Raw genomic sequence first — 16,171 nt, forward strand, 5'->3', positions numbered from 1 at the left:
AAACAAAGAACTTTCTTCTGAAACTCGTCAGTCTATTCTTGTTCTGAGAAAATGAAGTCTATTCTATGCGAGAAATTGCTAAGAAACTGAAGATCTCGTACAATGCTGTGTACTACTCTGCAAACTGGCTCTAACCAGAATAGAAAGAGGAGTGGGAGGCCCCAGTGCACAACTGAGCGAGAGGACAAGTACATTAGTGTGTCTAGTTTGAGAAACAGACGCCTCACAATTCCTCAACTGGCAGCTTCATTAAATAGTACCCGCAAAACACCAGTCTCAACATCAACAGCGAAGAGGCGACTCCGGGATGCTGGCCACATTAATCTGCTTTACAAGGGGTGTAGAGCCTAACTGGCATACATAGTGAGCGTGAGTGTCGAGTTTGGGGAAGAATTTTCACCATAAAAAAGCACCTTTTTATAATAAAGTATTACATGCATAATCACATTTCTGGTCACTTTTGAGAACGGTGTTTTCCAGCTAATTAATTGCGTTTTGGAACAGTCACGCTTATAGCCTACTGCCGTGTGCGCATTTCCTGCGTTTTATAATGTGAAGAAATAGCCTAATAGTTTCTCAACATTTTAAGCCAAATGTTCTGAGCTGTTGCATCAGCCTCATTACTTTTAAGTTTTTTTTTTTGATGCGAGTGGTTGTATTAATCTGGGATCTATCGCATCCCACAGCCCTAGCACCGACTGCACAGTTTCCACAGGAATCGGTAGCTGAGTGGGAGGGGAAGCAAATGACTTGGTCCCATGCCACTTTGGAGGGCAACTCGTTGGCACTATTAGACTTTGGCTCCACTCCTGATAAGACATTGACGCCGTTGGCATGGCTCTCTCTTGGGTGTAATTTGGCCAAATTTGTCTAAATACCTGAGTTGTTTCTGCCCAGTCAGTTTTTCATAAAGTAGGGAATAGGGTGCCATTTGGAACACACTGACCGAAGTCTAGCCTGACTGCAGCGCTGGGAGAATATTTTCCACCATGGGCCCGCCTGCCTGGTTTTACGGTAACACAATTGGGTAAAGCCTTCCTGGACATCAAGAGAAAATTCCAACACTCCAATGTCTCTCCGTCTATGTTTGACGTTATGTCAAGTCATCAAGTAACTGGTAAAGATTTGACTACCTACTGGTGGAGTTTCTTCATTTGTATTTCAAAGTGTTCTTGACCTTAGCAGACTGGCTCGAAGTCAGAATTTCTCCTGGGTCATGTTAATGTAGAGCACACAGCGGAGCACGTTTTTAAAATGTTTTCCAACCGAAAACTAATTTGCGTTTGTTATTGGTCTAGTCCAGGTAGTCGCTCACTCAGTCTTTTTTCTTTTCTTTTTTTTTTTCTTCCTTTTGGTGTGTGTGTGAACACCACCCTGGCTTTCCCCTTGGTTTGCCTCACACTAACCTTCCTCTCTTGTCTCCTCTTCTGTTCCCAGGACCTGTCTGGCACCATAGATGATCTTCCTACGGGCACAGAGGTGGCCGTCAGCTCAGCGGTCAGTGCTTCGGGGTCCACCAGCAGCCAGGGCGAGCAGAGTAACCCGGCCCAGTCGCCTTTCTCACCCCACGTATCCCCGCGCCTCCCCGGCCTGCGCAGCGGCCCCTCGCCCTCCCCCGTGGGATCACCCGTTGGCTCCAGCCAGTCACGCTCTGGCCCAATCTCCCCCGCCAGCGTCCCAGGTATAGAACGAAACCCTGCACCTAGTGTTTGAAGGTTACTCCTAGAACACACACACACACACACACACACATCACACTCCAGACAGGGAGCAAGGGCCATTTTGCCAGGCTCTTGATACACTAACTGAATTTGTAGTATTTCAGCCATTCTATTTCAGAGAGCAGTTGTGAGACCTCCACAGTGGAACTGGAACGACACAGCTCTGGTTGTCATGACTGGCACAACCGTGGAGGAAAAAAGAGCTCCTTTGTCTCATTACAGGCAGTTCTTTCAGAACTTCTTTTGCATTAGCGACTCTATAGTAGTTAGTCACAGTGGAAGAGAGAAGTCTGGTTCCGTACAGGCAGCTGGGGATTGGTTCCGTACAGGCAGGTGGGGAGGAGCTCTAGCCTCAGCTCCAAAACAAAGGCCTCAGTCATTAAAATAGTTTCTAAACTATGTTAGCAGTTTGGAGTCACTGTAATACAATTACTCTCCCACAGTGCACCGCCTTGTTGCCCGTTTGACGCCAGGCTGGACTAGTTTAGGGAGATTTGTCCTTATTTGTGGCCAGAGTTACAGTTTATACCCCGACCCTTTCTCTCTTGCTACTCTGGGTGGTGATAACGAGGTCGACGGGAGACCATTTAGTCATCTACACACACTACACACACACTCTCACCCCTACTGGGAGAGCCGTCAGCCATTAGCCCCCACACTGAGGTACCAATGGGCTTGTGATCTCCTCTGCATCCCATCGCCACAGAAACCGCTGCACACGCACACATACTGTAGGGCTCATTAAAGGGCACCAGGCACACAGCTCCCAGGGAGAGGGGTTCGTTTTGCTAGACACACTGCTGCTCTTCAGGCCAACACACTAACACGACGGATATGGATGGATGCGTGTGTGTCCCACTGATGTTTGCTCCCCTCTTCTCCCAGGCACCCAGATTGCCCCCCAGACCCCTGGGAACATGTCTGATGTGGGCTCCCATTCCACCCTGAGCCAGTCCCCCATGTCTCAGGAGAGAGGTGAGATTTTCCTGCACATCACACCACCTTGGGAACCACGACCCTCCTCTCTTCAGGATATTTACCATGCGTGTGAACGATGAAGTCCGCGGAACAAACTCATATACGCTCGGATAAGTCAAATACGTGAGCTTTTTGCGCACGTCCACTTAATTTCATCGCCGATTTGATAAACGAGGTCCCCTCTTGTACACAATCTTGACCCTATGATGGAAATATTTGAACGGAATATGGGCACCTCAAGCTTTAGTCCCTCCCTAATGATGTATAGCAGTGAACCTATGTCCCTCTAGGAGTCAATTTCCCCCGCTCGGTCGCAGGTGTTTTCCATAGGATCATTAGTACAACAGATTAGCCATAGATCAGCCTCCCTTCAATGCCTCTAAACCACTGGGCTGCTGTCAGCACTCGGCCAGACCTCTGGCTGTGTCCCAAATGGCACCCGTTCCCTATATAGTGCTATGATTTTGGGCTCTGGTCAAAAGTAATGCACTATGTAGGGAATAGGCAATAGTGTACCATTTAAGACGCAGACTCCGCCTTCATAGAGGAACCGTGGCTGTGTCTCTCAGCAGCGGCTGCCAACATGGTGGTCAGTGACGTCAGGCCATGTCAATCAGGCTGTCCAGCACTAAGGCCCAAATCAAATCATATTTGTGTGTAGTAGTCAAAATAACACCTCACCAGCCAGCTAGACAGAAGCTTTTTCTCACTGTCTGAAGGGGATCATTGTAACAGTGGTGGCATTAATACAAATTATCACTCACTCCAAGGCCCAAGCCTGGGGAGGGGAGTCAATTAAAATAGGTTTTGTGAGTGCTGTACAAGCTGTTGAAGCACAGGGAAGGGGAAAGTCATGTTTTTTTTCTTTTGACCTCATAGTGACTATGAATAAATTGTTAAAGGGATAGTTCACCCAAATTAATTGCTGTCTTACCGTGTCCATAGACTTATTACAGGGCAGGGTTTCTGTTAGGAAAATTCGGCGCCGGACATTTGGCCAGGAGCATTTTAATTCACAAACATTAAAGACATTTACCGGGTACATGTGCATTGGTTGCGCATGCTGATTAGGGTGACCACCCACAGAGCTCTGAATGCCAGGAATCACATTTACTCTGAACAAAAATATAAACAACATGTAAAGTGTTGGTTTCATGACCTGAAATAAAAGATCCCAGAAATATTAAATACACACAAAAACCTTACTTCTCTCAAATTTTATACACAAATTTGTTTACATCCCTGTTAGTGAGCATTTCTCCTTTGCTAAACTAATCCATCCACCTGACAGGTGTGGCATATCTAGAAGCGGACTAAACAGCATGATTGTTACACAGGTGCACCTTGTGCTGGGGACAATAAAAGGCCACTCTAAAATGTGCAGGTTTGTCACAACACAATGCCACAGATGTCTCAAGTTTTGAGGGAGCGTGCAACTGGCATGCTGATTGCAGTAAATGCGCTGTTGCAAGGGAATTGAATTTCTTTACCATAAGCCACCTCCAACATAATTTTAGAGAATTTGGCAGTACGTCCAACAGGCCTCACAAAACTAGACCACGTATTGGGCGTCATGTGGGCGAGCGGTTTGCTGATGTCAACGTTGTGAACAGAGTACCCCATGATTGTGTACATATTCACCGTCTTTATCATTGGGTCAGTGCCACTTTTGTTTGTTTTTGGGCGACGATTTTATTTGTCTCCCCTTTTCATAGGCCCAGAGTAGTCTACCCTGTAATTTGTGTGAAAAAACATTCTGCTAATGTGTCCAGTCACTTAAAATGTAGTAGAATTGCATGAAGTTTGTTTACGAAAGGCCAACATTTTCCTGTGATATATATATGCCTACTGGATGCCACTACGTACTTCATTGAACAGTCTTTTTTTGATTGAGTTATATTATTAGCCTAAATTGTGACTATCTTACATCAGTCTACAAATGTGAGGTTGCATGGAATGCTTTTTTATAAAGGTGCTTTTTTTATGCAGAAAATTAGCTTCCCCAAACTTAAAACCCACGCGCCGCCTATGTTATAATAACTGTTTCTTCACGTTATAAGCACAGCAATGCGCACAAGGCAGTAGGCTACGCTAATTGCGTTATGTTCGTTCCATAATGCAATTAGTGGGAAAACACCATTTGTGAGGGGTTTCATGTGACAGAGATGAAAATATCAGTTGAAATTTAGAAAGGAGATCTAAATATGCAACATCTAGCATGGGACGCTAATACGACTAGGATTGTGCCTTTGGTTACTGGACAATGGAGAAAAAAAAGTTGATTTGGAAACCAAAAGAATATGAGCGAAAAAGGGCTACTTGTTTCATTGGCGTATGGAAGTCTTTCTAAAAGAATTCCCTGCACGTTTGGTTAGATTTTGGCTAGGCTACTTTGAAGCAAGGCAAGACATGCCTCAAAATAGTTAGTAAAACGTTCAGGTTTTAAACAATTAAGTATGTGTTTTCAAAATGCATACTGCCTCCAGCTCATTGGAATGTGACAATCTGAAGCCTGCCTAGTTTCCAATGCACTTGAATGGCGAATGGGGAAGCGTGCTTCAAGTGACCAGTTGATGAGAAAACAAATTGTAGGCCTAGCTCTTTTTAATCGTGACAATGTTTTTTATTTATTTATTTATTTGTTTTTTTTTATACATGCGATTGCCTTTAGCATTTTTGCACAATGATTGGGCTTATTAAAGCACGTTTTACTCCAGCAGCAGCAAACCGCTTTTTGATGAGCTGTAGCAGCATCTCTCGTGCTACATCAACTGGTAGTTCAATCAATTAATAGGCTAAAATACATTTCAACATGTTGTCCATGTTCTGTTATAATCTCCACCCGGCACAGCCAGAAGAGGACTTGGCCACCCCTCATAGCCTGGTTCCTCTCTAGGTTTCTTCTTAGGTTCTGGCCTTTCCAGGGAGTTTTTCCTAGCCACCGTGCTTCTACACCGGCATTGCTTGCTGTTTGGGGTTTTAGGCTGGGTTTCTGTACAGCACTTTGTGACACCAGCTGATGTAAAAAGGACTTTATAAACACATTTGATTGATTATCTCGCAATGGGCAAAAAAAATGATCCTGGACAATTGACCGGCGTCAATTTTATTTATCGTCTTTTCATTTTTTGGAACGGAAAAGCCGGCTATTACCGGCTAATGGAAACGCTGATACAGGGTAAGGAAACAGAGTGTAATTTGGGTAAACTATCCCTTGAAGTGGTAGTGAGGTACTGTATTCAAATGATTTTCTCACTACTATGCCCTTAGATGTGGTTTTGATCAAGCGAGATGAAAAGTTAACATTTCAAACAGATGAGACCTTTTCTGCGGTGGCCCGGGCGGATGTACTAGCTCTTGTGGTATTTGTCGCCCTGTTCAGATCAATTTAAATGTTTATTTGGTCGTTTGCTGCAGCATATAGTAGTGCTTTTCAACAGACAAGGCTAAGTGTTACCATTCAATTGAAGTGAGTTCACTTAAATTGAACAGAATTGCAACATTGACAATTGGGTCCTCATATCGTTGAGTCTGAGAGATTATTAGAAATATATATTTTGTTAAGTACCCCCATTCTAACCCCATTCTAGTTCTGGTCTCAATTTAAATGCGTTTAAGATTATCTCCCTCTCCCTCCCTGCAGGGTTCCCACCTGCCATGCAGCGGAACACCCCAGGCCCCCAGCAGTTTGGCCCCCAGCAGTCGGGCCAGGGGCCCCCCGTGTCCCCTCACCCTTCCCTGGGGGGCTCCATGCACCCGGGCTCCTATCATCAGCAGCAGCAGGGGGGCCCTGGCCCCTCGTACGGATCCCAGACCAGCCAGTACGGCCCCCAAGGTAATATTCCGCTCCAGGGTGAAGTTTCCCCGAGGTACAAAACTAGGATCAGCTTCCCCACCCCCAATCCTAACCTTAACCATTTAGTAGGGGAAATGCAAAACTGACCTAAAATCAGCATCTAGGGGCACTTCCCCACAAGGTAATACTTCCTCTGTGCTAGGGACTGATGAGTATGTCGGTGTCCAGTAAGACAGTCCAGCCCGTTTCTTCACCCTAGTCTGGCCTATAGAAAGACTCAATCTTTACTTAACTCACTTTATTGTCCACTTGGGAAAAATGTGTTGCAGTGTAATGTACACATTTAAAATGGTGTTTAAGAAAAAGGACAAGAACAATGCATACAATAGACAACGAATTCACAATACAAATTCCTAACAGTTATATACAGTATGAGAGAAGAGCAGCCTGCTGGGGTTAGTGGGTGGATAGGGGACACACTCTCGCCCCTGAAGTAGAAGGCTATATTTGACATTTACATTTAGCTCTTATCCAGAGCGACTTACAGAAGCAATTAGGGTTAAGTGCCTTGCTCAATGGCACATCGACAGATTTTTTTTCATGTTCATGTTGGGTCGGAGATTTGAACCAGTGACCTTTCGGTAACTGGCCCAATGCTCTAACCGCTAGGCTACCTGCCACCTAGTGGAATGGTGCCAGTGCTATGACTATCCTATGGCCCAACTCCAACACGTTTCTACAGGGTTGGAGAGAGCTGGGCTTTTTCCACAGCTAAGTAAATCTCCAATCAACCTCCAAGTTTTCCATTCTCTAAATATACTGTACTCTCCCTCCCCTCTGTGTGTGTGTGTCAGGGCTGGGGTAATGGAGGAGAGTTGTTCCATCTCTTTCTGTGTGGCTGGCTGCGCTATCCAGCAGACCTGGGTTCAAATACTATTTCAAATCATTTCAAATACTTTTTCTGGGCTTGATTGAGCTTGCCTGGCTCAATGGAACCAAAAGAATAGTCCCAAAAGTCCAAACCCCTCCAACCTTGCACTCCAGGGGGGCTAAAGCAAATGCTCAAAGTATCTGAAAGATTTCAAATAGTATTTGAACCCAGGTCTAGTGTGTGGTGTTCAGAGCCAGACTCCAGGCCTAGCAGGGCAACAGAGCAGAGCAGTGGCACACACACGCTAGCAAGGACTATTAATCAGGCTTCTGGAGCGGGTGGGGGCAAGGACCAGAGCTATGAAAATATGCACACATCGGCCACGCATTCATCATAAAGGCACAACGCATGAGATGGATTACCATAATGACCCAATGTGTGTGTGAGCCCCCGCTCCAGATGAGTACACACAACCCCGCACACACGCACACATTGGTTCATGGGTTGGTTTTCTTCCTCAGCTGAAACAACAGAGTAGCTTGATGAATGCTGCACAGCAGGCTTTCATCCAGTCAACCAAAGGGTTGTCGACGCGCCGCATGTCTCCAGTAATTCAAATAACTCAATTCCATCGTCTCACCCCTAAAGAAAGCCTAAAACAGAGGCCCCCTTCACAACTATCTATAAGCATCTATGCAACAGCCCTGAGCAGTACAGATCCTTATGGGCCCTGGTCAAAAGTAGTGCATCGAATAGGGTTCTATTTGTGACTCCATAGACTGTTTCTGTGGACACTGAGGGAGGTGGAGGGGGTTTACCTAGTCTCTGATCCGTGTCACACCCAAAAATGTATACACTGAACAAAAAATATAAACGCAACGTGTAAAGTGTTGAAATAAAAGATCCCAGAACTGTTGAAATACACACGAAAAAGCTTATTTCTCTCAAATAAAAAAGCTTATTTCTCTCAACAACAAAAGGCCACTCTAAAATGTGCAGTTTTGTCACACAACGCAATGCCACAGATGTCTCGAGTTTTGAGGGAGCGTGCAATTGGCATGCTGACGGCAGGAATGTCCACCAGAGGTGTTGCCAGAGAACTTAAGGTTAATTTCTCTACCATAAGCCACCTCCAATGTTGTTTTTGAGAATTTGTCAGTACGTCCAACCGGCCTCACAACCGCAGACCACTATGGCGTTGTATGGGCGAGCGGTTTGCTGACGTCATCGTTATGAACAGAGTGCTCCAAGGTGGCGGTGGGGTTATGGAATGGGCAGGCATAAGCTACGGACAATGAACACACATGCATTTTATCGATGGCGATTTGAATGCACAGAGACACCTTGACAAGATCCTGAGGCTCATTGTGGTGCCATTCATCCGCCGCCATCACCTCATGTTTGCGCATGATAATGCACAGCCCCATATCACAAGGATATGTACACAATTCCTGGAAGCTGAAAATGTCCCAGTTCTTCCATGGCCTGCATACTCACTAGACATGTCACCCATTGAACATGTTTGGGATGCTCTGGATCGACGTGTACGACAGTGTGTTCCAGTTTCCTCCAATATCTAGCAACTTCGCACTGCCATTGAAGAGGAGTGGGACAACATTCCACAGGCCACAATCAACAGCCTGATCAACTCTATGCAAAGGAGAAGTCGCGCTGCATAAATCAAATGGTGGTCATGCCAGATACTGACTGGTTTTCTGATCCACGCCCCTACTTTAAAAAACTAACTCAGTAAAATCTTAAAAATTGTTGAATGTTGCATTTACGTTTTTGTTCAGTGTCTAAATCAAATTAAATCAGTCAATTTATTGGTCACATACACATATTTAGCAGACGTTATTGCAGGTGTAGCGAAATGCTTGTGTTCCTAACTCCAACAGTGCAGTAGTATCTAATATAGTATTGTCGAATATAATATATACTAGAATAGATGACTAGAATAGATGACTGACGGGGTGCTGTTTTGAAGCCATTGTGCCTCCATCTTGGCATTCCCCCACCATTGTAAAAAAAAGGTTTAGGGAGATATAGAAATGGGTTTATTAATGTCTACATTTAGTTTTTACCACAGACACCTTAATACATACTTCTAAATTATGTCTGAGCTATACAATACAAAAAAAAGTTATGTTACTTTCCCCACTACAACAAAAACGACTTAAATACATGTCATTTTGTCCTTGAAATACTGTAGAATTCCATGAATTCCTATGGCGGACTGCGCCTTCTGGGGAGTGCCAATATGGCCGACCAGTGGTTTCAAAGCCTCTCATTGACCAATACATAGCATCAGCAATCCAAGGTTTATAAACATCACTGGTCACACCCTCTGTTCCCCAGGGGGATTCTGGGTTTAACATGACTCTACAGAGGAGCTGTCGCTGCCAGATCATTTCCATATACACTGAGTGTACAAATCATAGACTATCCAGGTGAAAGCTATGATCCCTTATTGATGTCACATTTTAAATCCACTTCAATCAGTGTAGATGAAGGGGAGGAGACAGGTTAAAGAAGGATTTGTAAGCCTTGAGACAATTGAGACATGGATTGTGTATGTGTGCCATTCAGAGGGTGAATGGGCAAGACAAAGATTTAGGTACCGGGCGCATCGGTTTGAGTGTGTCATGAACTGCAACACTGCTGGCTTTTTCATGCTCAACAGTTTGTCTGGCAGCCAGGACTTAGGCCTACACTTCCCCTCTCCTATCCTCTCATCCCCCTCTTCTGTTCTTCTCTCTTCTATCCCTCTTTCCGCACCTCCCCTCCCTCTCTACGTCTCTTTCTCTCATCCTCCTCTTCTCTGCCTATGAACAGAGCTCGTTATAGGGGCAGACCCAGAATAACTCCAGGAAGAGCCAAAATGGCTCACATGACAAAAGCGTGTGTGTGTGTCCACTCTTGTGAAATACACTATAACAGATTGTGAAAGTAACCAGTCTGGCTGGAGTGGAGAACGTACAGAGGAACACGAGGCAATGCTCTGTTCACATCACATTGCTTGCATCCCAAATAGCATCCTATTCCCTATGTAGTGCACTACTTTTGACCAGGGCCCCTGCTTTTGAAAGTCTTAACATAGATAGAAGAATGAAGTGTCTGTGAATCAAGCTGACGATTCTCAGTCCTGATGAGTTACTGTATTTCTCTGTCTCTAGGTAACTACCCCAGGCCCTCGAACTACGGCGGGGCTCCCAGTGCCAACTACAGTGGCCCCGGCCCTGGCATGAGCAACAGTTTGGGCATGAACGCCAGCAGCCCCATGCATGGCCAGGGCCCCGGACAGCCCTGTGGCTCCATGCCCGCCGGGCGAGGCTTGGGTCCGGGGGCCAGCGGGCGCCCCTACCCCTGTGCCCCCACCAACACCATGGCCCCCACCTCTCCCAGCATGCCGCAGCCTGCCGGACAGGGTCAGGGCATGAGACCGCCCCTGCCCAACGTTAATCGCAAGCCGGGCCACGAGGCAGGCCCCGGCCCCAACGCCATGCAGGGTCCAAACGCTGGTCCCAACCCCTCTGCCCAGGGCCGGTGAGTCAGGACAGGGGCCAGGCAGGGCCACAGAAGGGTTATACATGCTAATGGTGCGTCCCAAATTACATACTACCCCCTATATAGTGCACCAATTTTTTTTTTTTTTACCAGGGCCCGTATGGCTCTGGTAAAATGTAGTGCACTACGTAGGGGATATTGTGCCATTTGGGATGCAACCAAGGGCTATACTTACACTTAAGTTCCTCATGTTCACATTCACTCCTCCACACCCCGCATCCACCCATCTTTCACACACTAAGGTTATGAGGTGTGTACTAAAGAACGCTACAGACTTTTTCCACATGTCTGTGTGAGTTTGGAAACCAAAGAGGCTTCTTCTCCTTCCGTCCCTCACTCCAGGCCTCCCTACGCGCGCTCCCCTGCCTACCCCAGCCAGTCTTGGCCTGGGGTCCGTCCTCCCCTCTCTCCCTCCCCCCATCCCCAAACCTCCCCACACCCTCATCCCCATTATCACCCCCAAACCTCCCCACACCCCCATCCTCATCCCCAACACAGCCCCCAACCTCATCCCCAACACAGCCCCCATCCTCACCCTCAACCCCATCCCCATTATCACCCCCAAACCTCCCCACACCCCCATCCTCACCCCCAACACAGCCCCCATCCCGAACACAGCCCTCATCCTCGACTCCACCCTCAACCCCATCACTTTCCCTCCTCTCCCTCCACCCATCCCCATCATCAGCCCCACCCTCACCCCCAAACCTCCCCACACCCCCATCCCCGACCCCATCACCTTCCCCACTCTCCTTCCTACCACCCCCAGGTCAGCAGTGCAAAGAGCCATATCCATCCCATGATGCAGCAGGCTGAGCAGTACGGGTAGGTGTCAGTGTCACGGCTGCAGTCTGTAATACAGACTCTGCATGCTGCTGTCCACTGGTCACATCACTAACCTAACCCTGGGCTGCACTGGAGACACTTTCCCCCTGCTCACTCAGACAGACTAACCCTGGGCTCCACTGGAGACACTTTCCCCCTGCTCACTCAGACAGACTAACCCTGGGCTCCACTGGAGACACTTCCCCCTGCTCACTCAGACAGACTAACCCTGGGCTCCACTGGAGACACTTTCCCCCTGCTCACTCAGACAGACTAACCCTGGGCTCCACTGGAGACACTTTCCCCTGCTCACTCAGACAGACTAACCCTGGGCTCCACTGGAGACACTTCCCCCTGCTCACTCAGACCGACTAACCCTGGGCTCCACTGGAGACACTTCCCCCTGCTCACTCAGACAGACTAACCCTGGGCTCCACTGGAGACACTTCCCCCTGCTCACTCAGACCGACTAACCCCGGGCTCCACTGGAGACACTTTCCCCTGCTCACTCAGACCGACTAACCCCGGGCTCCACTGGAGACACTTTCCCCCTGCTCACTCAGACCGACTAACCCCGGGCTCCACTGGAGACACTTTCCCCTGCTCACTCAGACAGACTGTGGCCAGTAAACACGGGCACGTTTTCTCTCCTGCTACTGCATGGCTTCGTCAGAGACCAGCGGATGTGTACAGTACTTTATTTGTTTGTCTTGCACCTTCGAAGAAATCCCTTGACAAATCAGAGAAAAAGGCCAAGCAATATTATGACCCTGCAAAGTCAAAAATGAACAATGCTGATTTAGAAATTCAGAACTTGATTGAAATAAAAACATGGGCAACGCAAAAGGATTGGATATACTACTAGCGAGACTGTCAGTGCTCCCTCTAAGCTGCCGCACAGAAGAAATATCAGCCCATGCAGAGAAGCATGAGATTGAACTTTTCCCCCTTAGTTAACTATCAGCGTTTCCTTTCACTGTGGGAATTGTGATAGAATCAACGCAATATTAGCCACTTTCAATACAACCTTCTGAAACAAAACTATGCAAGACTTAATATGTAAAACTAACTATGCAAGAGATTTTGTTGTAGGCAGGACGCATCGGAGTAGGATTGTATTGCGTTGACAGGCACCACTCAGCCCGTACTCTACACACTAACCGGTGCGGCATAACCAATCAGAGCTGCGGTAGGCCTATATGTAAATAGACCATTGCCATATATGGATCTGTATAGAACAACAAGGCCCGCACACTGTTAAAGCTCCCAATTCAACGTTTCCATCCGAAACGGATCTTCGTCAGGTCAAACACACTGTGTTCACATCCCAAAACATACACATTTCACCTCACATGACCATTGCGGACATGACGCATGGTGGGTGCAAAAAAAGTTTGTATATCTCTAATAATTAAATAACAATGAGGTGGGTACATGTAATGGTTCCAGAACATAATATATATTTACAAAATGACCAAGTGGGTAACCTGGAAGGAAAGATAAATCAAAGTGACATATTCATGAAAGAATATCTGATATCAAACTCTTGGTTCGGACCTCTAGGAGACATGGTACACAAACGGTGAATCCAATACAATTCTCTTCTCAATAATAGATTATCAGTATCTCCGCCCGTCATTACATGTTCCACAAAAAAAGTGTGATATACCTGATCAGATGTATTTGTGGTCTATGCTATGTAGGAAAAACGAAACCAGCTCTAAAAACGAGGATAGCAGAACACAGGAGTAATATCAGGACCCTTGACCAGAGACGCCCTGTGGCTGAGCATTTCATGGTGGCTCGTCACAACATTAGCTCTTTGAGATACACTGGCATCGAACATGTTAAGACTCCTATGAGGGGCGGATACTGATAATCTATTATAGATTACTGATGATCTATTATCGAGAAGAGAATTGTATTGGATTTTGTAAATATATATTATGTTCTGGAACCATTACATGTACCCACCTCATTCTTATTTAATTATTAGAGATATACAAGCGTTCTTTGCACCCACCATGCGTCATGTCCGGAATGGTCATGTGAGGTGAAATGTGTTTATTTTGGGATGTGAACACTCAGTGTGTTTGACCTGACGAAGATCCATTTTGGATCAAAACGTTGTCAATAAAGCGGTGAATTGGGAGCTTTAACAGTGTGAGGGCCTTCTTGTTCTATCCTAGTACTCTTTATTAGCCCAGCACCTATGTTTTTAAGGATGTGCGTATGACCACAAAGTCTTTTATATATGGATCTGTGCCATTCACTTTGAACTGGAATGTTTACACAGCATGAGCTGTAAGAAGATGCACTTGTTTTGAGCCACGGGTGCACATATTTGTTCATATCCTTTGCTCGTTAGTGAGTTATTAGCCCAGTTATAGATCATTTGTAGTCAGAAATGGGGGAGTCATTGCTTTCTACAAGAACACAAAACATGTACATTTCTAGACATCTTTGAAAAGCCAGTCAGGTAAAGAGCTTTTTTTGTCTTTAAGGGGCAGTGTTGTATTTTTAGACAGGCTTGAATAAGCTAAGTAGCCAATAGGCAGAGGGCAGGATCATTTTCTGATTCTCTGTCATGTGGTTTCTTCCATCAAACAACACAACAACATGATCAGTCACCTCCTTGTCTGAAGGACACGTGGATAAACGGGTTAATGTCAAGCCCTGCATGTTTTTTTTCTTTCTCAAAGTCTCGTGGAATGTGGTCCTACTTTGAACACCACACATTGGCTGGTACTGTAGGCTGAACAATAGAACAGCTATTTCCATGTTAACATATTACGGGATGCATTTTCTAGATGGTTTTTGATGGAAGGCCACTCTGGTAGGCCTACATTATTAGCAAATAGCCACAGTAGCCTACTTGACCACTGTCTGAAACTGTAACTTAAAGTGGGTACAGCCTCCGTGTTCACAGTAAACACGCGATGGAAGTTGCACAGACCTGAAATTTGCTCAGTGCCCCCCCCAAAATTTGAGGGAACATTTCTGTTGGGACAGAGCGAGAGAGGGAAGGTAAATCCAATCCCCTGTAGCGTTGGTTGGATTGTTAGCTCCATTAGTTTAGTATTGATTTAATTGGTAATGTAGCTGGTCTCATTATTAGCATCAGTGGGTAACAGTGGGTTGGGGGGAGGAATGAATGTTGGTACGGGGGTGGGAGAAGACAATGGTTGTATCCCAAATGACACCCTTTGGGCCCTGGTCAAAAGTAGTGCTCCATGTAGAGAATATGGTGCCATTTGGGACTGGTTGGGTATGGAAGTGTTACTCCAATAAGGGTCGGGGACATAGCTCGTTTAATTTCCCCTCTAAGGGAAATGAAGAGGGAGGCGTGTGCTGTGTTTTGAGTACTTCCCAATAATCTTTCTTTTCTCCAGAAGTGTGCACTCGTTCACTACTTCCCACACACCTGAAAGCGTTGGATTTGTGTAGGCATGAGCTAGAGGGAGTTTCCACTATATTTCTTATGCCGGTAATTTCCCTTTGAATCGGTGAAGGGAAGTGAACGAGTGCCCACTTTGGGAGGAAGGAGAACTTATTAGGATGCACCCTCTGTGCCTCTCACCCTCGGCGCACAGGGAGCCTGACGGTGGGTGGGAGCAGTAAATACAGGGAGTTTCTTCTCACTGCTCCCCAGCCTTGTGATGTGCATATTATTTCCCCCCCCCCCCCCCCCCCCCCCCCAGGATTTAGTGTTATAAATGTTCGCTCTACTTCTATTTTAACAGCGCGTTTTCTTTGTGGCGTTGAGAAAAGCTGCTGCTGGACTGCTTTTCATTACCGACATGCATTATTCATATTGTCTCTTGCTCACAACTAAAGTCCCTCAATCTACCAATACGTCCATCTGTCCGTCAGTTCAACTTGAATGTACTGTATAACAGAGGAGGCTGGTGACACTTTAAACCGGAGGACCGACTCCATAGTAATGGCTGAATCGGAATGAATATGGTTTCCCTGTGTTTTGATACGGTTCCGTTCATTCCATTCCAGCCAAAACTGAGAGCTGTCCTCCCCTCACTAGCCTCCACTGATAGTTGAGTGTACTATATGAATATAATACCTTTGGTAATGATGTTATGAATTAAGGTGATGGTAAATGACTAATCCAAGCTCTGGTTTTCAGGCAGGGAATGACCCCCATGCCACACCACCCAGGCATAAACCCCATGGGCCCCGGAGGTGTGGGCCCCGGAGGTGTGGGCCCCAGCCCTGGAGGCCTCTACAGCCAGCAGCCAGGGGCTAACACCTCTGGAAGGATGACCCCACAGGGGCCCCACCCGCTCTACAACGCACCCCCACCCTCAGGTATGCCACACTCTGTGACATGCATTCTGACAAAGCAGCTAACTAATAACCTGTTCCCAGATCTGTTTGTGTTGTACAGCCAACTCATAT

At 46.4% G+C, this 16,171-nt stretch overlaps 1 protein-coding gene across 6 annotated transcripts in view; it reads left to right on the plus strand.

Moving 5' to 3' along the window:
* The window catches only part of LOC115194902 (AT-rich interactive domain-containing protein 1B), a 106,964-nt gene that overhangs the window by 74,360 nt on the left and 16,433 nt on the right, over positions 1–16,171 (plus strand). For all 6 annotated transcript variants that reach the window (XM_029754814.1, XM_029754831.1, XM_029754823.1 and 3 more), the window contains 5 exons: positions 1,438–1,681; positions 2,607–2,696; positions 6,343–6,534; positions 10,543–10,912; positions 15,900–16,081. In XM_029754814.1, coding sequence (XP_029610674.1) covers positions 1,438–1,681; positions 2,607–2,696; positions 6,343–6,534; positions 10,543–10,912; positions 15,900–16,081 — 1,078 coding nt within the window. The remainder of the gene's footprint in view (positions 1–1,437; positions 1,682–2,606; positions 2,697–6,342; positions 6,535–10,542; positions 10,913–15,899; positions 16,082–16,171) is intronic.

This window comes from Salmo trutta, chromosome 1 (genome assembly GCF_901001165.1).
Source record: "Salmo trutta chromosome 1, fSalTru1.1, whole genome shotgun sequence".
In the NCBI taxonomy this organism is placed as follows: Eukaryota; Metazoa; Chordata; class Actinopteri; order Salmoniformes; family Salmonidae; genus Salmo; species Salmo trutta.